Source organism: Mytilus californianus, unplaced genomic scaffold, assembly GCF_021869535.1.
Source record: "Mytilus californianus isolate M0D057914Y unplaced genomic scaffold, xbMytCali1.0.p SCAF_5, whole genome shotgun sequence".
Taxonomy (NCBI): domain Eukaryota; kingdom Metazoa; phylum Mollusca; class Bivalvia; order Mytilida; family Mytilidae; genus Mytilus; species Mytilus californianus.
The window spans coordinates 60,489,627-60,506,593 of NW_026262701.1; the positions used below are offsets into that span (position 1 = coordinate 60,489,627).

General features: G+C 33.1%; 2 protein-coding genes across 3 annotated transcripts in view; one reads left to right on the forward strand and one right to left on the reverse strand.

Moving 5' to 3' along the window:
• The window catches only part of LOC127701157 (cytoplasmic dynein 1 light intermediate chain 2-like), a 722,868-nt gene that overhangs the window by 534,268 nt on the left and 171,633 nt on the right, over positions 1 to 16,967 (forward strand). The gene's annotated exons all lie outside the window — the stretch shown is intronic.
• On the reverse strand, positions 402 to 10,346 carry LOC127702735 (uncharacterized). Its single transcript, XM_052207040.1, has 6 exons — positions 9,368 to 10,346; positions 8,053 to 8,179; positions 7,367 to 7,532; positions 4,682 to 5,576; positions 944 to 1,058; positions 402 to 572 (listed from the first exon to the last, which is right to left on the reverse strand). Exons 1-6 carry the CDS (start codon positions 10,321 to 10,323, stop codon positions 402 to 404), a joined length of 2,430 nt encoding a protein of 809 aa, XP_052063000.1. The 5' UTR covers positions 10,324 to 10,346.

Genomic DNA, 16,967 nt, shown 5'->3' on the forward strand with positions numbered 1-16,967 from the left:
CTTATTACGTTATGATGGCCAAACGATGGAACTTGAAGCTCGTTATTCTGGTAGTCGAGATGTTATGTTTAATAATGAAAAAAAAACTATTCTTTCCTTTGAAAGAGTTGAAATATATTACTTTTTTGCAATTTCAGATGCAAATTGATACCTTCTCCTGTCTTATTTTTTCAAATTGAATTACTTGTTATACAATTAACGATGATGCTTTCACGAATCCTTGTAAATCTTTACACAACGTTGAAATTGTTTATTTCGTAACATGTATAAACTCTACATACAGTGTTCACTTTCACTGATTTGTAGATGGTCGCGTCATAGCCTCTGGTACAGTTGTTTATTTTATTATGTTAAATCACCAATTAGTTCTTTGGCATGCTGCAACTTAAATACAGTGTTCATTAACATATAACTTGCCGACTGAAAAGTCTTTTCACTTTCTTTTCATATTCAAGCTCGACTAAACTTCCTTCTATAAAGGTCTTTCCATCAGCGAACTGGTACTCGTATCCTTGTTTACAATCACATCGGTATGCTCCTCGGGAGTATTTATATCCAGGTATCTTCTTGCACTGAAAACAAAAATGTGGCTGCATGTAGTTTTAATTTTCAACTAAAAACACCATAAGTGTAAAATACATGTTTTATCAATTATTTATTAGGAAACAACCATTTAATTCTTAAGTTTGGGGTATGGGTTTTTGCTAAACAATTTTTCTTATTCTGATTCCCAACTTAGAAGAAATTAATATTTTAATCAAAGTTGAATAGCCGTTCCCTAAAACTTACTCTCTTATAGTTTTGTTCTTGAACGAAATGTAATATGTAGTAAAAAAATATGAATAAAATGCACCGAGTATATTAACATAAAGTAATATAATGCTAACTGAGTGGAGGCTAGTGATAAATGAATAGACACAATTTCTGATAAGATAATATTTACCGTAGTAGATATATGACATCTTGCTGTGTTTTTGAAGGCATTGGCAACACTAAACGGCTGGGGACATTGGTTTATTTCCAGGTTGTCAAGAGGAACATCAACCGTTACAACTCCTCTGTAAAAAGTGTGGACAATCGTACACATATATTATTTCTGTGTTCTATGTCTTTCTAAAAGTTTTTTATTGGTATTTCCTCGCGTTTCTGTAACAGTATTGTTGCAAATCCTCAAAACGATTGATATATTGATATAAGAAGATGTGGTATGAGTGCCAATAAACAACTCACCATCCAAGTCACAATTTGTAAAAGTAAACCATTATAGGTCAAAGTACGGCCTTCAACACGGAGCCTTGGCTCACACCGAACAGCAAGCTATAAAGGGCCCCAAAAATGACTAGTGTAAAACCATTCAAACAGGAAAACCAACGGTCTTATCTATATAAAAAAAACGAGAAACGAGAAACACTTATGAACCACATCAACAAACGACAACCACTGAACATCAGATATGGCTATAACATAACCTATTGGGGAATGTTTTGAGTGAAATGGTTACAGAAAACAAAATCAAATTATACTATTTGTTGCTTTCAAAGCTGCTTCTTGTGAAGTGTAACTTTGAAAGGTGTATCTTTTTGTTAGCGTCCTCAATGACTGTAATAAAGTTTTTATTTCTTTAATAAACGTAAATTAAAAGGTGAAAGTCTTTTGTCGCTGGCTGAAATTAGACAAAAACTAACTGATTTTTATGACATTATCATTGATAAAGCAAACATCGATCACATATTTGACTTGGAGTCCATTCTAAAAAAATCATTGACAATGGATGTAATTAAATTAAGTTTTTTATTATTACGACTTATTTTATCTTATATCGAACTGTTTCTAAAAAAATTTAAATATGCAACTTATTTTATACTTTATATAAGTAGTGTTTTATCAAGCAGATATAAATGTAATTTGTAATGAACTGGGGAACATATTTACACGGGAAGTCACTTCTATTTTGTATAAAATTCTGAATACTTATTTTGTTATTTTCTTCAATATCCTTGTTAATGTATTTGCACTATAAAAAAGGACTTAAAAGAGGGACGAAAGATACCATAGGGACAGTCAGACTCATAGATCGAAAACAAACTGACAACGTCATGGCCAAAAATAAAAAGACAAACAGACAAATAATAGTACAGATGACACAACATAGAAAACTAAAGACTAAGCAACACGAACCCCACCAAAAACTGGGGGTGATCTCAGGTGCTCTGGAAGGGTAAGCAGATCCTGCTCCACATGTGGCACCCGTCGAGTTGCTTATGTTATTACAAATCCGGTAAATAGTCTAATTCGGTAAGTCACATTCGTGAAAAGGGAAGGGTATTGTAGTTACGACATAAGGAACATATCCGATATCATCTGTGAAACGGTTATTCCATAACGGTCAACCAACTCGTGATGGCGTCCGTAAAATTTACGAAGGGATGACTTCAACTTCACCATTTGGAACTCTTGGTTTAAAAGCTTCCTTGTGAGCAGCAATCCTCTATCAAGGAAATCATGATAGGAAACACAAGCCCGGAAATATCGTATCAATTGGGAGATATATACTCCGTATGCAGGCGCTGCTGGAATGTTGCTACATAGAAATGGAAAGTTCACAATTGGGAAGCTGAAATCATCTCTTTTGTCGTAAAGTTTTGTTTTCAACCGACCCTCATTGTCAATTTCTAGATGTAAGTCAAGATATGAGGCAGACTTAACTGTATCTGTAGTATCCTTTATCTCTAGTTCGATGGGATAGATTCGTTCAACATAGTCACCAAATTTTGTATTATTTAGTGAGAGAACATCATCTATATAGCGGAACGTAGAGTTAAAGGATATTGCTAACTTCTTATCTCTCTCCCTAAGAAGCTCCTGTATGAAGTCAGCCTCATAATAATAAAGAAACAAGTCGGCAAGAAGAGGGGCACAATTGGTTCCCATTGGAATTCCGACAGTCTGTTGAAAAACACGTCCTCCAAACGTAACAAATATGTTGTCAATCAAGAAATCAAGCATCTTGATAATGTCAGTTTCAGAGAATTTTTTGTTTGAATCAGAGTGATTCTTTACAAAGTAGGATTTATCCCTCCCCAAGACAAGATACTTGTATCTACGTTCGCCAAAGTAATACCAACTCTTTCAATTTGTCTTTTAGTTTGGAATGGGGAATACTTGTGTAAAGTGTAGAAAAGTCAAATGTTTCAATACTATTGCAAGATGAGAGAGTCTTAAATGTACCTTTATCACACTTTTCATAATATGTTGAATAATTGAAGGTTTAAATGCCGATAATATAGCAACGCTAGACGATTTGTCTCTCTTTTTACCCGATACATTTATGTTTCCGAGGTGTTTATCAAATGCTAAGTTTTGTACGAAGGATGTGTTCTTATTGTCGTATCCCCAATCTCGCCCTCTTTCTCCCGAATATGACCCTCACTTAGACGTATCACCGGATTTTTATGTATATGAGCAACATGGCGGCATATGGAGCAGGATCTGCTTACCCTTCCGGAGCACCTGAAATCACCCCCGGTTTTTGGTGGGGTTCGTTTTGGTCAGTCTTTAGTTTTATATGGGTTTTTTATGTGTACTATTGTTTGTCTTTTGGTCTTTTTCCTTTCATATTGTTGATAATCCATTTTAGATGGTGACGTTTCCTTGGCACCATCTTATGGTATTTATATATCTCAACTTGCTCGATTCACTCGTGTATGTAACAACGTATTTGATTTTAACGAAAGAAATCTCTGTATTGTTGAAAAATTATTACACCAGGGTTTTTCGATATTCTTAACAAAGCACAAGAATGTCGTCATTCACCTCAAAAGCTAACCAAATCTTTAAACAGACTTATTCAGAAGGGATACAGTTACAATACTGTTGTTAGGTCATTAAAGATGGCATTTTTTGGAATTAATATTGATTCACTCATAGGGTCTTTGCACCGGAAAAAAACACGTTTATTCTAAAACCAGTTGTTGGCATGATACGGGTTATGTTTTTATATCGTATATTTTATGATGGTACGATACTCCTAACGGGAGGGATTGTGCTTGATTTTCATAAGATGAAGACATTATCTTTCAATCAGTTTAATTGAGGTCTGGAGCTGGCATGTCAGTAACTGCTAGTAGTCCTCTATTAGTTTATGTTGACTATTGTCATTTTGCTTAGTTTCTTCTGTTACCTATTCTAACATCGGACTCGGTCTTCTTTTAAACTGATTTTTACTATGCGTATTTCTATGTGTTTGGTTATTCCACATTGACTAGAGTTATAGCGGGAGGGTTGAGATCTCACAAAACATGTTTAACCCTGCCACATTTTTGTGCCTGTCCTAATTCAGGAACCTCTGGCCTTTGTTAGTCTTGTGTGGTTTTTTAATTTTGGTTCATTTATATGTTTCGGAGTTTAGTGTGACGTCCATTTTCGCTGAACTAGTATACATTGTTGTTTAGGGGCCAACTGAAGCCCGCCTCTGGGTGCGGGATTTTTTTCGCTGTGTTGAAGACCCAATGGTGGCCTTGGGCTGTTTTCTGCTCTTTGGTCCCGTTGTTGTCTCTTTTACGCATTCCCCATTTCCATTTTCAATTCTATGTTGCATTTTGTTTGAAAGTTATACCTGCTATTAAACTTAATTATTATGTAAACTAAGATATTTCACAGCTGTTTATAGGACTTTACTTACGCAAATTTATTTTTCTTTGCCACATAGTCTCTTTGAAAGAATGGAATGCTATAAGTCATCACCCAACTATCCACCATTCCATCGCATTTAAACTGGGGATTGGACCACATACCATCATCATATTTGGGAGCAAAGTACGCGATTGGATAATATTCAAATTTGACTGCACTTGTTCCTTTAATGTCTGAACGTACAAGTTGATTCATTTTATGTTTTTCGAGTTTTGCTGTATTTGTTTTCCATCTCTCTTTGATACTCTGGTACCAGTTTTCAAAAATGTATTTTCTTGGTAAACCGGTCATGTCTATAGCTTTAGCAACACCTTCACTTTTGAATGCATAAGGACCAAAGAGTTCTTTAGGAGTCCCATCCTGGTTTTTGAAAACGTATGGTTCAAAGAAAATTCCACTGGAAACAATTCTATAGTCTGCCATTACATTAGCCAAAACTTCTCCAAATAAATGATCTTGATGCAATCTGCCACCTCCTCTTAAATTACCAAAATTGTCTGTAGCTTGAACAGTTTCTAAAAACAAACTAAGAAAATGTGATAATTTTAGTGCTGTTGTTCCCTGATATTTGAATTGATTTTCAACGTCGTAAGCAGCATCACCAGGTAAATGAAGAAGACTTGCAGGTACGCTTTTGCAATTGTTTTTATTTATACTGACCTTCTGTCGGAAAATTCTTATCATTCGATTAAATCGCATTTGATCAAATTTAGATCTGTTGCTAAAATCAGTGGTTCTTTTCCTCCGTGTACTGTTACCATATTTGATTGAAGTGGTTTCATTTGTTGCCTTGACTGATCTCTTCTTCCGAACATTTATGTTGGCTGCACCAAATTCAACAGTCACATGAGCTTTCTGGTCAACAATAGGAAGAACACGGTAATCTATATAAAAGAAAGAAATTGTTTTCTTCGTAATATGAAATTGTCTCTTATCAAGATCAACTATAAAAAATTGGCGAAAGATACCAAAGCAACATTCAAACTCATAAGTCGAAAAAAAACCGACAACGCTTGGCTAAACAAAGAAAATATGCATGTATGTAGGCACTCGAAAAAAGGTTTTATTGTTCCCTTTGTTTCCTCTACCTTTTTGCATTTTTCTTTCTATTTCTTTTTTCTTCTGTATCATCCAATGTGAAAGTCTATTTTGTAAAGCATGTAAAAGTAATTCATTAAGACATACAAGTGCTAATATGAAGCAACAGTTACTTACGAATGTTCAAAACGCGTTATTCGATTTTGATTATTCAACTGGACATCTGACGGAATCGCAAGAATAAAATAACAAAGAAGACAACTACATACAATTCCGATCAAGATTATCCAGTTGCATCGACAGGATAAGATATAAACTGCATACCAATGCAATTAATAATTGATTATTCAAAATGGATAATTAACTATTTGACATTTATAATTAGTGTTGAAATTAAACAGAATGGAAATAACACTATAAATTTCATTATTTATCAGGAACGCTCAAACCTAAATATTTGTAATTCTAATGTAATTTTTATGTAACAATTTTTTTCATTGGCTAAAAGTTACCGTCAAATCCACAGTTGACCAGTCGTAACTAAGGATGGATCCGCCATTTTAAATTCATGGATCAACAAATGTTCGATTACTACAATATTATCGAAAATAAAACAACACCTACCTAAAAAAACGCCGGTTTGATGTGATTTTATCCAATTTGAATCGTAGAAGTAACGAAATAACCTTCAGTTTGTAAGTTTTCATTTGTATGACGTCATGATTTGCCATGACGTCTTTGCGCCAAAATCATTCATGAAGTTTCGCGGAATTTTATTTTATTTAAAATCTATTCATTTTTTCAAGCTCTAACGTATTATTTCTTTTTGTTATGCATTAGAATCGGAATAATAGTACTGTAGTTGAAGAGTTGCCACCTTCAATTTTGATTTGACGGTCGCAAATCTCCGTTTTACTGTCTCCGCTACGCGTTGCCAGTAAAACTGCATTTGCGACCGTCAAATCACCAATTGACGGTGGCAACTCTTCAACTACAGTACTGTTATTCCTTAAATATAAATTCGTAAACGTTATGACCTGTATGACCAAAAGGGACATAAAAAAGAAAAGCCAAATTAATAGTTTGTAAATTTAGTTTGAGGGAGTTGCAACCTTAGTGTCTCAATATATGTGTCAAAGGGGAATTCTAGAAAAAGTATATTTTAAATCATGTCAGTAGCGACGCACTGACTACTGAGCTTATGAAACTATCTAAGATTAACACTCCTCCAACAGTGATTCTCTTTTTCTCATTATTTCTTGATAGATAAAAACCTCTTTCTTAAAATAAACAATAAGCTTCCCACAACACCCGTATTCCACGTCACTGAACTATAAGAAATGTATCTTAATACCTTATATACATTTGGCGTAATTTCAGGTGATTTACATAACAATGAAATTGAATTGAATTGAAATATCATGCTTTGCCAAATCAAAGCTACAACTTAAAATTGTAAATAGTAGAAATGCATCGATAACATTTGAAGATGAATCAGTGTGCGTTTCTGTAATAAAGTCCACGTAAGCTCACATTTGAACATATTTGATAACATATAGCAAATACACACTACTTAAAATTGAAACACATTCATGAAAAGAATAACATTTTTTGTTTCATGTATATTTCAACTTACGATCACCACGTATGCAACCAAAACTGTTTGCATACTCCGCATTAGTTGCCTGTTCAAGCAGTTTTCCATCGTATGGTCCTTGAATACCCATAGGATATACGTATTTATTCTTACAGTGACAGATATATGCTCCACGCTTGAATCCTCTACCACTCACATGCTTACACTAAGAAATATACAAATATATAAAGCAGTTCAATAACTGTAAAAGAGTTGCTAAAAAGGAAAACCATTGTTTTCTTTGAAACTGTTTCATTGCAAGACATATTAGCAAACTCATTGGAACAGATTTATTTTTCGGTTGACACTGATAATGAATAATATCTTATGCACCTTATTGTTGTTTGTACACCATTACTATTCATTATAGAAGTTTCGGTACGATTTTGACGTAACTAATCAAAATTGACCAAATCGCGGATTGCGATGAGAACCCCAAGTTAAACTGTGATGTAAACAGTAATTTGAATATCTACCTCAGGCAAAGTTTACATTGAATGGTTTGGGCAATAATTTTAGGTCCTTTGTCGTACAGCTCTTCAACTGGTTTGGTTCTTATACATCCTTGGCTTTCAAATATTAGACTTTGAGCGTTCCTGATGAAAGTTATCCAGAAAAGCGCTTCGGAGGGATGAAATTTATAAAGTGATGTTTTCATTTTTTGCAGGATAAATATAGTTTCTTACCCCTGTATTCGGCTTACACCTTGCTATCCCGGCAAGATAGCTTGGTCCAGGATTTCCTGGGCTGATTCCACATGCATTGAAATCAATTTTTGCAAAATGTATATCCATTACCGCAACTCCAACGAATCTATGCAAAGAAATAAGACTTATTCATATCGTTGCTGTTAATTTGCTTTTGGTTTTTTTTTCAAGGGTTTTAAGGATTTTCTGGTGGTGGTTTCTTTTTAACACAAAGGAGAAGGTATGGCCCTTGAATTCGAAAATCAATATGTCTCATATATCTACACTATAACATCCTGCAGATGTCAATAAGACATATGTTGGTCATGTATCAGAAATTATATTTTTGAATTCTGTCTTACATATTTGCAACAGCGCTTCAAACTCACTTTGAATTTAGTGCAAAACTGCATAGATATAAGAAGATGTGGTATGAACAGATTCATTAGTATTTAAATATTTTAATTTGAGCAGCAGCTCTACACTAAAAGATGTTTTGCTACAAGATACATTTCACACATATGACTGTTAATGTGTGTAAATTATTTTTTAGGGAAGGCTGTTGCTCATATCTTCTATGTCCAAAAGTTTGCGTAAAATGGGGAAGTTAGGTCAAATATGTCAATTTTCAACATGTTTATGACATCACATGCGACCTTTATGCAACAAGGGTAGAAGGTATGATAATATCCATTATTTGGCCTCTAAAATTGTAAAAGTAGTCAACTTACTAAAGTATTCACTCCTTTCAAAATATTGTTAATTTTATTTATAAATGAACAGTTTAGTGTAATTTGGACAATTTAATGCATACAGGTCACTTGTGAAATCATAAAGTTGTTTTCCATTCGTTGTGTTTGAGCTTTTGAATTTGCCATTTGATTAGGGACATTCCGTTTTGAATTTTCCTTGGAGTTCGGTATTTTTGTTATTTTACTTTTTGTGATGTCAGGATGACTGCATAATCTGAGAAATAACAGAGATTGTGACACTCTTTCAATATGAGTAACGGATTTAAAGTCCATACTAGGACCAGGTATTGCTGTGTATCTATACATCACGTACAGAAAAATGAACGTCAATGAGACAGCAACCCGAGGACATCTTTAGGAGAGCATACTGTCTTCTGCATCAGACAGGTGTAAGTACTCCCTTATCTAAGATATCATTAACTCCTGGATTTCTTTTTGTTGTTGTTATTTTTTCCTATTATCTGTTTGACATCACTAAAATTATATTTTCAAATGATGTTTATCAATGTACAATATATGAAGTATAAAATCATAAATGCCCCAATTGTTCATAGGGTGCTTACCTCTGTCGTCTCATATGTGTATAGTTGGAGTATCGTGGGAAGAAATCAACAATAGGAGAAACTGCACTGACTACCCACTTGTTGGATTTTCCGCAGTCAAAATATGGTACTGTGAATCTTACTGGCATTTTGCCAATGTCTTTTTCGCTTTGACTTGGTAAGTTTGGACCAAAAAAATTGAAGACGTCATACTCTTCTTTAATGAATTTTCCAGTAACGTTGGAATAACGAATTCCTACGCTGTATGTGAATTTATTTGATTTGTCTTCATGCTCGTCTAAGTCTGGTAGCCAAAATTGGTACCAAGGATTCATTTTATGCCTTTCATTAGTATAGTTGTTGTTGTTTCCCGCTCCGATATCTTCAACTTGGACAACTCGTCGATTTGGTTCCCGAATAAAATTTCCTTGAGCAAAGGTATTGTCCGTCCGCCAACCTTTAACACCAAACAATGGAATAGTTTTATTAAAATCGAGGTTTGTCAACCAGTTCGGATAATAGACGTCTTGGTCAAAAATGATAGATGAACCGTTTATGACATATGGATGAGCATTGATATCTGCTGTTACAGACATGTAGAGATAATGAATATTAGGTTGTATTGAGTAGTCGCTGGTACTGTTCATTCGTTGTAATATATAACTCATGAAGAATGCCCTATTCAGGGCCATGTTATGCATATGTACTAAGGCAGATCTATTTTGATAGAAAACTTTACTGAGCAGCTCATTTGCTTTCGGAATTTGTGTAACAATGTCATCCCTCATCAGCATATCAGCTTTTGATCTACTTACACAGTTGTGTCCCTTTATGGCATTGATGTATTTTCCAACCATTTCATCGTATCTATCCCTCTGAAGCCACGTAAAGACCCCATCTGCTACAACTAGTTCTTCTTTTAGTAATATACAATAGAAGAACTTGAGAAGAACAGTTGTTGCCTTTATCTTTGTCATAACCAAATTATGAGTAGATTTACTGGTATGTCAAAATATTAAACAAACCTGCAAAACAAAATAATTGTATCACCGAGTACCAACTAGAACAGTGATCCTTGTTTTATATACTTTACTCATTTTCACTTAAATTATTGAAATCTATATCATTTGCAGTGTAGCTTAATTCATCAAAACTTTAGTATAAATTCTTTTTAGGACTGACTTAACCTTTCTAGTAAGTTCTATGGGATATATTAATATATTAATTCAAATACAAAACTTATTACTGCGCTAGTTTGAATACTTAACTCTTTAGAATTAAACTAGCTTTGCCGCTTTGCAAACTAATTTTTTCATCTGTTTAATGCATAATGGTTAGTTATAAAATCGAATCAATGTGATTATTGAACTAAATATTCTACCTTTGCAATTTGAAAATTTACCAGTCTCGAGTGGAATTGCATAAGTCATATCGTTTTGCATGAGATGTGGTGGCAGAATCTGTTTCTTTAATAATTTGAAGGCAAACTTCATCTTTCTTGTCCAATTATTTGCAAAAAGATGTGTTCTTTTTATGTGGCGTCAATATGCATAGTATCATTTTTTACGTGACGTCACAATAACAATTATTTTTTCCAGTCGAGTCGTCAAAAAAGTCGTATCGCAACGCTCGGCTCTTTTTTTAACCATTTTGGCATGACGTTGTCAGTTTATTTTCGACTTATGAGTTACCGACCGACCTTCGGCAGAAAAACTGGCAATACTATTCAATTAAGATTAGAGTCGAATGCACCTGACACATGAGGCTCTGAACTTAGAAGATATTGTGTAAATGTCATCTTTTCTTCTATACATATATGAATGAAAGGAAATTTAGGACAAACTTCAATGTGTAAGCAACCTATCAACACAATAAAACAAAACCAATATAGACGTCAAAATAAACGTTTGTTTGTGTTTTTGTTTACTATATTTCAAACACAATGTGTCTACTTTATAGAAGATGAGCAAAGCGGATACACAAATAAAGTATAAAAGAATCTCAGTTTCAACATGAAAATTAGATCATTGATATATTAAACCATAGTTTTGGTGGGGTTCGTGTTGCTCAGTCTTTAGTTTTCAATGTTGTGTTTTGTGTACTATTGTTTGTCTGTTTGTCTTTTTCTTTTTTTACCAGTAGCGTTGTCAGTTTATTTTCGACTTATGAGTTTGAATGTCCCTTTGGTATCTTTCGCGCCCCCTTTTGAAAAAATTGTTATAATTTTGACTTGAGACAGCCTTCATATGGTGTTCCTTCTTTGGTGTCATCGCGTGTAACTAAAACCGTCTTATCACATTATTAAAAACTAAATTACGAAAATATGGCAAGAAAAGTATTCTAGTATCGTGAACACGTGTAATAATCCTATTAGATGTACAGTATTTTGAAACACGAATTTTACTCCATCTTAGTCACAAATTATTACTATATCAAGTGATAACTTCCTGACAAATAGCTTGAAAAAAAGTATTTGTGAAGGCTATGCATTTTATGTTAGAATTTATTATGGGTGCTGCGTTGACTGCATAAAATTTATTTCTTTTCATTCATAGACTTTCATTTTATTGTAAATTGGTTTTTAACAGTCAATAAAATAGCAAAACAGAGTTATGTAATGATACACCATTCATCAAACAAATAAAAACCATGCACGATATAAAGTTACAGCAGTTCTTTATCAAATGAGAACTGAACATAGACTTCTTAAAGGACATATATTAATACACTGAAATCCATAAATCATTATTTATGGGTTTGATAGTTAGGGATCATATGGTTTAATTTTGCTTAATCGTATATGAACGATATGTTTTTATACGTTGATGAATAATATATGATAATTAAGCATCCGACAATTGGGGATTGTTTGGGCACATTACATGTCGGTAATTATTACTTTTGAACATGTTTATCATTTTAGATTAAATATATTTCTCATTGAATTCTAAAAATTATATTAAGTGATTATGGGGAATCCAGCAATCGCTTAAGGCATACATGTAACTTAATAGCGAATAGTGCAGAGTTCGTGGTAATATGTTTCCAAACTTAGAGGGCTTGATACACCAGGAGTTGCAAGTAGAAGTGAAAAAGAGAATACAGAGTTTCTGATTGAACAATTCCGAAAATAATAAAATGAAGAGGTTGACAGAATTCACTTTTTAAATAAATAAATAATAAATAAATAAATAAATAAATAAATAAATAAATAAATAAATAAATAAATAAATAAATAAATAAATTAATTAATAAATAAATGAATGGATGGATGGATGGATGGATGGATGGATGGATGGATGGATCGATCGATTGATTAATAGATAGATAGATAGATCGATAGATCGATAGATAGATATATAGATAGATAGATAGATAGATAGATAGATAGATAGATAGATAGATAGATAGATAGATAGATTGATGTAGGCAAAACTGTTTCTGGTGGAAACATCACAGACATTATACAATAAAACAAAACGAAATATAACACTGACAATAAAACAAAACGAAATATAACACTGACAATAAAACAAAACGAAATATAACACTGACAACTAAAGCAAGAGCAGTATCTTTAAATAAGCAGTTCCTCGCCACTTTTGGCACCTGTCGTGATAGTCATTTCAAGTAAATTTAGGCGACCTGCCTCAATCGGGGATGACAATCGAGCAAAAGGAGGACAACGACACGTTGCATATATCCATCATTGTCATATGTGACACAGATATTCCATAACGGTCGACCAAATCATGAGGGCGTATAATTCAACATTCTAGATGTTTTCCCACAGACGCAATAATTCCGATACTTTACGTACCCCAGTAAAAATAATCAATAACAATTCAAAACTCTTCATTATAAATCAATATCAGAATTAATGCTCTTGTTATTTTAAAATCAATCATAAATTGAAATAAGTGATTACGTCGTATTATTTCACCTCCGAAATAGAGGTGATAGCGGCATCGTCACTATTCATGTTTACTTTTAGATTAGTGAGTAAACAGTAAACATTTGTGTGTGCCTCAAAACGATTGAACACCAAACGCTTTTGAAACCTAATTGATATTAACTCAGCGAGGACGTAAACTTGAGAAAACTCAGCAAATTTGTAGGACTCAAATCTGTGGTGGGTTCCAGATCTATGGCAGATTTTTTAGAATCCTAATCTATGGCAATTTTTTAGTTTCCTAATCTATGGCGGATTTCTAGTTTCAAATCTATGGCAGATTGTCTGCAAATGAAGGACCAGTCAGTACATATCTGACCAATGATTCCAATGTTGACTTAAACAAGTTGAAATGTCCAAAGATAGCAAGAATGCTGTCTTTTAAGTAAAAGCCAGTATACGAAAAACAGATTAGGAAGCATATCCATAACCATTTGTGAAACGAACATTGAATAATGGTCACCCAAATCGTGATGACAACCATAAAATGTTCGTAGTAAGGAAGTGATATACATTAATACAGACTTTCGGGGTGAAATAATGTGTCCCGGAAGAATAAGCATTGTATCTGTTTGACCCTTCATTTAATCAAGTCCCTTAACAACCCAAAAAGCAGTTTGACATTTTAACCTAATATTTTTTTGAACGTTAATAAATATTTTTTAACTGAATGACGATTTAAGTCAAAGTCCTGTAATAAACAATAACTTGTCATTTTTTGTATTCTTGTGTTTCAATGTTGCGTATGTGCTTTATCTATATGCCATTTTGTTTTTCTTTGTTGACATATTTGTTTGTTTTTATCGTGATTGAAATTATAACACAATGTTGACTGTTGTACCCCTATTTTTTGACATTTTTACCTATTATGTCTGTTTGTTTAGTTTACACATTGTTGTCAATATAATGGAACTTTATGCGACTGTCATAAAAGTGAGAGGTTTAGCTAGCTTTAAAACCAGGTTAAATCCACCATTTTCTACACAAAAAAATGCCTGTACCAAGTCAGGAATATGGCAGTTGTTTTCCATTCGTCTGATGTGGTTGAGCTTTTGATTTTGCCAATTGTTAAAGGACTTTCCGTTCTGAATTTTTCTTGGAGTTCGGTATTTTTGTTGTTTTACTTTTTGCCTCAAAAACGTAGCTTTCTTAGAAAATTCTCATTTCTCCAACAGTACAGTTATTCGACTTAAATATAGCTCAAATAATGTAAATTGTTATTAGAAATCTATGACAGATTTTTGTTTTAGTTTCCAAATCTCAAGAAATATTATTTGCTACAATGTTACAGGTACGGACTGTTATATAGCTGACAATAAGCTATTGATGATGTTAAAAGAAAACTAAAGAGTACCATAGGGATAAACAAAAATACAAGAAAATAGCATAGCGTAACGAAAAATTACGAAAGAAATGCAAAAAGCATACAAAAATACACAGTTAAAACTTGTACAATTAAGGGGGAGAGCAACACCAGGAACACGAGAACAAGAAAACAAGGAAAGGAAACAAACACGAATTCTAATGCAATTATTTTGTATCAATGGTTCTGATTGGATGACAATAAGCGTAAAATTCTCTATCTCCCTGTCTGTAACTAAGGAATCCGACATTTTGAATTCCGAAATGTATTGACATGGAATTTCTCCAATAATAAGCAAAAAAACTCACATTTTGCACCTAGAAATCTTCTTTTTATCAAATTTTATTACATTCTGAAGCGGACAAGAAGTCAGAAAACACCCGGTGTTTACGTTTGATGCCAGAAGCATACTTATGACGTCACCTAGTTAAGGCGCCAAAGAAGATAACATTATTTCGCGGGATTTTCGTTTAATGAAAATGTACACTATAATAATGACTAAAATTGAATGATTTGTTTATTTTGCATTAGAATAGAGATAACTGTATTGTATGTGAAGCTTTACGGACGTCCATCGGTAGTTTTACTGTCGCAAATAACCGTTTACCTGTCTCCGCTACGCGTCGCCAGGTAAACTAAATTTGCGACTGCAAAACTACCGATGGACGTCCGCAAAGCTTCAAATACAATACAGTTATCTCTAAAATATAAAACGTTATCTTAAGGGCATACGATATCGTTACAGGGGAGATAATGACGTTGCTGACGTAATATGTTATTTTTCACGACGTCAAAGTCACTCAAACTGTGAGATATCGGGAAAAGATGCCTTTTTCGAGTGATTTTAATCATTAGCTTGAAAATGAGTACATGGATCCCATTTTTTTAAATGATGGTTGGCTTGATTATGTATGAAGATTTTTTGTTCCAATTTTCATGAAGAAATCACCGATGATTTTTTTTTTTAAATTACATAAATATACGGCAAAAATTGCCGGTATTTTCTTAAATCATAAAAAATTAATAAAAATTAATTATTTCCAAAGAATTTTAACACAAATTTAGAGCATACTTTTGACAAAAAATTTTAAGTAAATGTCTAAATTTTCGACCCATTTAACCTAGAAATGTATCACATGAAGGTATATTTTTTATTGCATATTTGAATTGACTTGGTGACAAATAGGTTGTATGCAACTTTTCGTTATAAAATCACCGTGGGAACAAAACTGTATCGTATGCCCTTAAAAATATAAACCAGTTTTGGTAATTCATATATAATTACATTACATGTATGTTTCATTATAATCTGTAATGTTGATTGAACAATCACGAGGCACTTCAATTGCATATTTTATTTCCATATAAAATGCAACAGCTTTGATTGCACGTGCTACCAAAAGCTTGACATAACTCTTAATTTCAGCTTTGTAGGATAAACATGTAATAATAAGAATTGAATGCTTCTTTTTATAATTTTGTTGGGGTTCATACAAAATTTGCTTCGGTCAACGCTTTTACACCCCAATAAACTATTATAAAAAGAAGCATACAATTCTTAAATGTGTACTTACCTAAAATGTCTGAATTTCTACAAAGATATAAAATCTAAACCCTTGTCACATTTTATGCAGCTAAAGAGTAGCTTGAATGCATCTAACAATAAGGTTTCAAGGAGGTCAGACAATTGCATGTTACGTAATATTCAATACTCTTTCAATACTCATATGCACGGCAATAATGCAGTTATAACAATTCGTTTCTACCTAACTGCCCTCGGAATCGTCATGTTTTCAATGTTTTACATGTAATATATTTCAAACAATGTAACTGTTACTACTTATTATTATAGCTTGTAGCATTTGGAAACCGGTAGAGTTGTTTTCTCGTTTGTAAATACAGTTGTAATTCTTATCCGCTCCGAGTTTAGAATGTTTAACATGCCTCAAAAATAATTAGATTAGATTAAATCAAAATCAGTGACAGAAATTATTCAATCGAGATAATTTTAACGTATTTTGGAATTATGTGAATATTAGCGAAAATCCCATTTGATGTGAAAACATGTCTATGTATAGGTTTCAAAATCCAGATCTAACCAGCTTTTACTTGTGATCATATAAAATTATCAGCAATTATGGTTATATTTCTTTAGTCATATGAATTTCAACAGACACGACGGGTGCTTTGAATCTATAAATACTGCTAACTGAACTCAACTTTAGGAGATCAGTTATTTTTAAAAATACTTTTCAACAACGATATCACATACATTCATGATACACATACTTTCTGTTTATAATAAA

Bases quoted from the DNA above. Each gene is read 5' to 3' on its own strand.
- LOC127702735 (XM_052207040.1), bottom strand. From the start codon at position 10,323: ATGACAAAGATAAAGGCAACAACTGTTCTTCTCAAGTTCTTCTATTGT. The intron at 1,059-4,681 runs GTAAGTAAAGTC...CACTTTTTACAG, and splicing joins GCAAAGAAAAATAAATTTGC to AGGAGTTGTAACGGTTGATG. The intron at 573-943 runs GTAAATATTATC...TTTTGTTTTCAG, and splicing joins GATGTCATATATCTACTACG to TGCAAGAAGATACCTGGATA.